General features: G+C 44.3%; 1 protein-coding gene across 1 annotated transcript; it reads right to left on the bottom strand.

The window, feature by feature from the left end:
• Window positions 1-3793: 3793 nt before the first annotated feature.
• On the bottom strand, window positions 3794-6130 carry LOC107672158 (uncharacterized). The gene has a single exon (XM_016465255.1). It carries the CDS (start codon window positions 5173-5175, stop codon window positions 4126-4128), a length of 1050 nt encoding a protein of 349 aa, XP_016320741.1. The 5' UTR covers window positions 5176-6130; the 3' UTR covers window positions 3794-4125.
• Between the last annotated feature and the right edge of the window lie 1033 nt (window positions 6131-7163).

Genomic DNA, 7163 nt, shown 5'->3' with positions numbered 1-7163 from the left:
TCAAGTTTCAAGATTTATTTGTCATATGTACAAGTGTCAGTGACAGAATGTACATTGAAATGCTTTTTGTAAGGCTTAGGCAATCTACAGCAGTACAAAAATAACAACAGAAATAAATAATAAAGGGGCAAGCAAGACAGAAGTTTAAGTAACAGAAATGTAGAATAATGATTACAACAGATTCACAATGCAATACAGTACAATAAGAATAAAAGTAAAAAATAAAAAGTGCACAGGTGCAAGGCTGAGGCGGAGACTTTGCTTAGAGGTATGTAATGTAGTTGTGCAAAGTGTGCAAGAATCAAAAAGACATGATGTTTTTATAGTCTTTGATATGATATGAAGGGGGATAATAGTGCAATTTTAGAGACACCTTGTCAGTTTATTAAGGGTTCTGATAACCTGGAGGTAGAAGCTGTTTTTCAGCCTGCTGGTTCTGGACTGAATGCTCCGGTATCACCTGCCTGATGGCAGTTTGGTAAACAGACTGTGTGCTGGGGACTAGGGTCAGTTGAGATTTTTCGGGCCTTCCTCAGACATCGCCAATGAAAGATGTCCTGTAGGGATGGAAGTTTGTTGCCGATGATGACTTCAGCTATTTTCACAACTCTTTGAAGGGCCTTGTGGTCGAGGAATGAGCAGCTGCCATGCCAAACAGTAAGGCATCCCGTCAGGATGCTCTCAATGGTACATCTGTAAAAGTTTGTAAGGATATTGGGAGGGAGACCAAAGCTTTTCAGCTTCCGTAGGAAGTAGAGCCGCCGGCGTGCAGATTTAACTACTGATGTGGTGTGCAGAAACCAGGATAGGTCATCGGAGAGGTGCAAACCAAGGAACTTGATGCTCTTAACTCTTTCTACTGCAGATCCGTTGATATATAAGGGGGCGTGGCTGACCTCCTGTAGTCCTTGATCATCTCTTTGGTTTTGCTGACATTGAGGCAGAGGTTGTTGTCATTGCACCACTGTGATAGTGCTCTCACCTCATCTCTGTAGGCCGTCTCATCTCCATTTGTGATGAGACCCAGGATTGATGTGTCGTCAGCAAATTTAAAGATGATATTGGAACTGTGTTTGGCAGTACAGTCGTGTGTGAACAGAGAGTATAGGAGGGGGCTGAGAACGCAGAGCCTGTGTCCTGTGCAGTGTGGATGAGAAATGGTTACCAATTCTCACCACTTGGGGTCTGCAAGTCAGAAAGTCCATTATCCAGTTGCAGAGATGAGAGTTCAGTACTAAATCTCTGAGCTTTGTGATAAGTTTTGATGGGATGATGGTGTTAAACGCAGAACTGTAATCAATAAACAGCGTCCGCACATAAGTGTTTTTCTTGTCCAAGTGTGTGTGGGCATTGTGAACGGTTAGAGCAATGGTGTCATGAGTCGATCAGTTTTTCCTATATGCAAACTGGAGAGGGTCCATGGTGTCTGGCAGGAAGGAACAGATGTGGTCTTTAATGAGCCGCTCGAAACACTTCATGATGATAGAGGTCAGTGCCACAGGTTGGTAGTCATTCAGGCAGGTGACAACAGACTTCTTAGGGACAGGGACGATGGTGGTTTTCTTAAAGCAGGTGGGAATCACAGACAGTCTAAGGGAGAGATTGAAGATGTCTGTAAGCACCTCCGCTAGCTGGTTGGCACACGATCTGAGGACATGGCCATAAACACCATCAGGACCAAGTGCTTTGCATGGGTTGACCGCTCTAAGTGATCTGGACACGTCAGGCAATGAGAAGGTAAGAGAACAGCTGTTATTATCTGCTGGCAGTTTCACTGCAGGGAAGGTGTTGCTATCCTCAAACCGTGCGTAGAAGGCATTCAATTCATCTGGCAGAGAGGCAGACAGATCCATGTTTTAGGTTTTTCCATCCTTTTTTCCACTGTTTTTTTCCAGCAGCAGGACCAGCTTCTGCACTGGGCACTCAACTACTGATGGTTTGTTTACAACTACTGACGTTTACCATCCACCGCCAGTTTTCTGTCTCCAAAACATATCTTCACTCTTCTCACCAAACCATCCTTGTCTCAGTCTCAATAACTTCTGCTAAGCGCCACTCATTCCTGGGTAGATCGTCTGCCTTCTCCAAGACTATATCTCCAACTTGCATGTTCTTTCTTGGTGTAAGCCAGCATAGTCTTATTGCAATGTTAGACACATACTCCTTGCGCCAACGTTCCCCTAATTATTGGACATGGTGCCATCTCTTACGAGCATATATGTCTTCTCTGACAAACTTGCCAAGGGGTGGTAGGGCTTGGGTAGTTTTCAGGGTGAGGAGGTGATTAGGGGTTAGAGGCTCAGGACTGCAGGGATCACTTAAATTATCTACAGTGAGTGGACGGCTATTTACAACGGCCATGGCCTCAATGCAGGCCATTGATAAAGGCGTCTGTGGACATGTCATCCAGCATCTCAATATGGATGGCTCTGCAACAGAAATCGGTAAAGAAAAGTCCATACCTCTTTTATGATTTACGACCTTGTCTGGTGATGAACGGACCAAAAACATCCATTCCACAGTACGCGAATGGAGGGGATGGATCTATATGCTCTGAAGGCAGGTTAGCCATTTTTTGCTCCTCTGTGGGTCGGTGAAACTTGCGACATCTCACACACAGTCATACAAAGGAGGCTACTGTCCTGTTTATTTCTGTTATTCAAAATCCTCTTGTTCTGATCTCATTTATAATCAAGCCCTTTCCTTGATATGCCATTTTTTCATGACAATCAGTGATCATAAGTTTTGTAAGATGGTGTTCCTTTGGAATTATCATTTGATGTTTAACGGAGATAGGGACAGAAGCATTGCAAAACCTTCCTCCCACCTTGAGCAATCCGTCGTGGGCGACAAAGGCATCTAGATTGTATAGTCTGTTTCTGCGTGGGAGTTGTTTGCCCTTACGGAGTAAAGCTATCTCTTCTGCATATATCTGACTCTGTAAGTCCTTGATGATGATGATGATGCACTTAGCATCCTCATGTTCTGCCACTGTACTGTGGTCATTTGACTTGTCCTTCCTGACTCGACGAAGTAGGCGTGCAACTGCTTTGATGACTTTGGACCATGAGGACAACCTTGTGAGACGGTTGGATAAGCAGGAATACTGTGCTGTTTGCGTGTTCAGTGACTGAGCCTTCTTGACCTCTCGGTCACCAACTGGAAGTTGTGTGTTAATGTCCACGGGGGAGGTATTTGCCTTTCCCACAAGACATTCGGACCTCTGAACCAGCTGGAAGTGACAAGATCATTAACACTCAGACCTCATTGTAACGTTAGTGCAGATGAAGCAGAGGATCCAAATGCAGTTAACCCTCTGGGGTCCGGGGGTGTTTTGGGGCCTGGAAAAGTTAGCGATAATGAGGGCGACGGCCAAGACTTGACATCGCGTTGGTTTCATACTGATTACTTTGTCACACAATATTTGTTTTCGTCATGACTTACTTCGTTTAAAAGTAGACATGTTAAGCTTTCTATAGATATATCTCTCATGTGTGTGTGTCAAATATTCGCTGAGTTTCAGTTCATTTTAGTGACGCGTTTCAAAAAGATATGCGTGGAGAATGAGACGGCTAAAAGCACACCCTGTATATTTTCTTTATTTTGCAAAAGCACAATGTTTTGTTGATATTGTGAGTGTACACAAATAAAAGTAGACCCTTTACAGATTGAAATGCTGTATTACTCTTATATGTATGATCAAATATGAAGGAGCATTTTAGTTCTTTTCGCTGTCAACATTCAAATCTGCAAAAAGTTCCGCCGCCGGAACTGTCGACCCCAGGAGGTTAAAAAGGATTTATTAAACAAAAACACAAAGTAATCCAGACTTGGCAATGGCAATAGCAAGACGAGACAAGGAGCACACGAAACAGCCTTTACAGGACAACAACAGACCAAGAATTAAGGCAACATAAGGGCTATTTATATCAAACAAAGAGGGTCACATGACAAGAACCAACCAATGAGAAACAAGACACATGACTAAGACAACCAATGAGAATATGAAACATACACAAGGCAGAAATATATAAGGGCAAGGGAAGCATGACGCCAACAGCATGAATCAAATTACAAAATAAAATACATGAAAACAAGAACATGAAACAAAACCCAAAACAGACATTACACTCGTGATGTATAGTCGGCTGGATTTTCATCCGAGGGAATGTATTGCCACTGCTGAGGAGGTGTACTGCGATTAATTCTCTGAACTTGATTCGCAACAAATGTGTGGAAGCACCGAGCTTCATTGTTTATGTAGCCTAACACCACTTGAGAGTCAGTCCAGAAATATGCCTCTGCATCTGCAAGGTTCATTTCTTCCTTTAACATATCATTCACTGCAACTGACACAACCGCAACAGTCAACTCTAACCGAGGGATTGTTGTGACCTTAAGTGGGGATACTCTAGATCTTGCCATGAGCAAAGAACAATGAATGTCACCTTGGTCATTCTCAAACCTAAGGTATGAGCACTGACCATATCCTCTCATGCTGGCCTCTGAGAAGTGATGAATCTCTCTCCTTGTGATTCTCCCAAACCCAGCAGGCACAATACAATGAGGCACCTCAATCTTCTCCAAGTTAACAAGATCGGCCTTCCAGTGCTCCCATCCTGGCTGCAAACCATCAGGTAAGGGATCATCCCAGCCCATGCCATTTCGGCACATTTCTTGAAGAACAATCTTTTCTTTGAGGAAGAACGGTGCAAGAAACCCTAAGGGGTCGAATAACGAGGCCACAGTAGACAGTATACCTCTATGGGTTGCTGGCTGGTCCTTAACGATGACGCAAAATGTGAAATTATCATGTTCCAGATGCCAGTAAATGCCCAAGGCTCTTTCCAAAGGTTGGCTAGAGAGGGAGAGATTGACAGCTGTAACGTCTACAGCACACTCAGAGGGTGGTATTGTCTCCAAAACTGCCTTGTCATTGGATACAAATGTATGCAGCCTTAAACCTCCTAGTGCACAAAGCTGGTGAGCTTCTTGAGCCAACTTGATGTCCTTCTCTGCACTTTCAACGCTGGAGACTACATCATCCATGTAGAAATCTTGCATAATGAATTGTGAACCTAGGGGATGCAGATGTTCACCTTCTCTTGCAAGATGCTTCAGTCCATAGTTAGCACATCCGGGGGATGACGAGGCACAAAACAGATGTACTCTCATGCGGAACGTTTGAGGTTGTGAGTTGAAATCTCCATTTCTTCACCATAGAAATCATAAGTAATCACGATCTGCTTCCTCAACATGGAACTGGTGGAACATCCTCTCAATATCACACATCAGGGCTACAGGGTACTGTCTGAACCGCAAGAGAATGCCAGTCAGGCTGTTCATCAGGTCAGGGCCTATGAGAAGATGATCATTCATGCCCTTGTATCTGGCAGAGCAGTCAAAAACCACATGCAATTTCCCTGGCTTCTTCGAGTGACACAGTCTGTGATGAGGGCTGTACCATTTTTCTCCTTCCCTTCCTTCATCAATGACTTCTTCTGTATCACCATTCTCTATTACGTCTTCCATGAACTTAACATAATGCTCTCTGTACTCCTGGTCCTTCATTAATGTCATCGTGTAAGCAGGTAGGATGTCTTCCCTTGCAGGTGTTACAGCTATGTCTGAAGCGACAGTCTCTGGCACTCTGACCGAGCTTCAAACATCCGTAGCACAGCTTTGTATCCTTTATAAACTGTCTTCGCTCTTCAAGAGATCTTGCAGAGAATTTAGAGATATCATGAATTTGATGTTCACTGCCTTGACAGAACAGACATGGTTTAGTGATTTTACCAGTGGGCTTTGGATTCTCATGCTGTGTGACTATATGGAAGACATTGGACTTGTTCTAACTAACCTTGAGATTATGTTTCTCCTTATTAGCTTCAGAAGTGTGAAGGGCATGGAAGGAAGTGACTGGGTTGCGGCAACCTCAGCCTCAACTGACATGAAATGGACAAAATCTTGGAAAGTTGGAAAATCTTGCATCTCACTCTGCGTTTGCGTGGCTTGGCAATTCCAGCTGGCTGCCGCCCAATCAGGAAGTTTGCTCATAAGTTTCTTATTCTATTCACAGTCATTCAGTATTCCCAGTCCCTTCACATGAGGCATAGCATCTTTATATGAATTCAGGTCCTTCAGCATCTTTGCCCAGTCTTCCTAAAATGCATTGATTTCTACAAAACCCCTCCTTCGAAAAGTGCAGTGTGCTCTGATTGGCCAGCTGACCCAGTGCATTGTGATTGGCCAATCAGAGCACACTGGTTCTGTAGAAATTGACGCATTTTAGGAAGACTGGGCAAAGAGGAGCTACAATAATGTACAGCAGGGGCCTTCAACATTTTTTAGGGCAACGACCCCTTAGGTGATAGAAACATGGAGCAGGGACCCACTGCTACAAAATGTGTCAAGCAAAGCTACATATTAAGCATATAGCCTTCAATATTAAAGGAGTCATATGATGCAATTTCAAATTTTCCTTTCTCTTTGGAGTGTTACAAGCTGTTCGTGCATAGATAAGATCCCTAAAGTTGCAAAGACTAAAGTCTCAAACCCAAAGAGATATTCTTTATAAAAGTTAAGACTTGTCCACGCCCTCCTAAAATGCCTCGTTTAAACACGCCCTCACATGTCTACGTCAATGTGTGGAAAGATTTGCATAACACCGCCCAAATGTTCACGCAAAGAAAGAAGGCATAACTTTTATTCTCGCTGTAGTATTGTTGTTGCTGCCGCCGCCATGTCGTGGAGACGCTCTGTCTTTTGTTGTGAAAGCGAAACTACTTTGTTTGGCCTTCCAAAAGAGGACGATATCTGCTTCGTCATGCCTAGAGCTGATCCGTGCTGGTTGCTGAGGAAATACATCAACTTCGCGCTGTGGATCACCGGATCGGTTTTCACCATGGACGAAGCGAAGTTCAGCCTGGGGTCGTCACATGTGGTTGCCGCAAGCCCGCCGGCTGTTCCTCACTCAAGCCCGCTGGCCTCCGATCACTCAAGCCCGCCGTGTGTGACGCTGTGTGTTTCGTCGTGAAAGCGAAACTACTTTGTTTGTGCTGAGGAAATACATCAACTTCGCGCTGTGGATCACCGGATCGGTTTTCACCATGGACGAAGCGAAGTTCAGCCTGGGGTCGTCACATGTGGTTGCCGCAAGCCCG

This window comes from Sinocyclocheilus anshuiensis, unplaced genomic scaffold, assembly GCF_001515605.1.
Source record: "Sinocyclocheilus anshuiensis isolate Anshui unplaced genomic scaffold, SAMN03320099.WGS_v1.1 scaffold388, whole genome shotgun sequence".
Lineage (NCBI taxonomy): Eukaryota > Metazoa > Chordata > Actinopteri > Cypriniformes > Cyprinidae > Sinocyclocheilus > Sinocyclocheilus anshuiensis.
The sequence above is the reverse complement of the archived record's forward strand: the minus strand, read 5'-3'. Positions and strand labels throughout refer to the sequence as shown.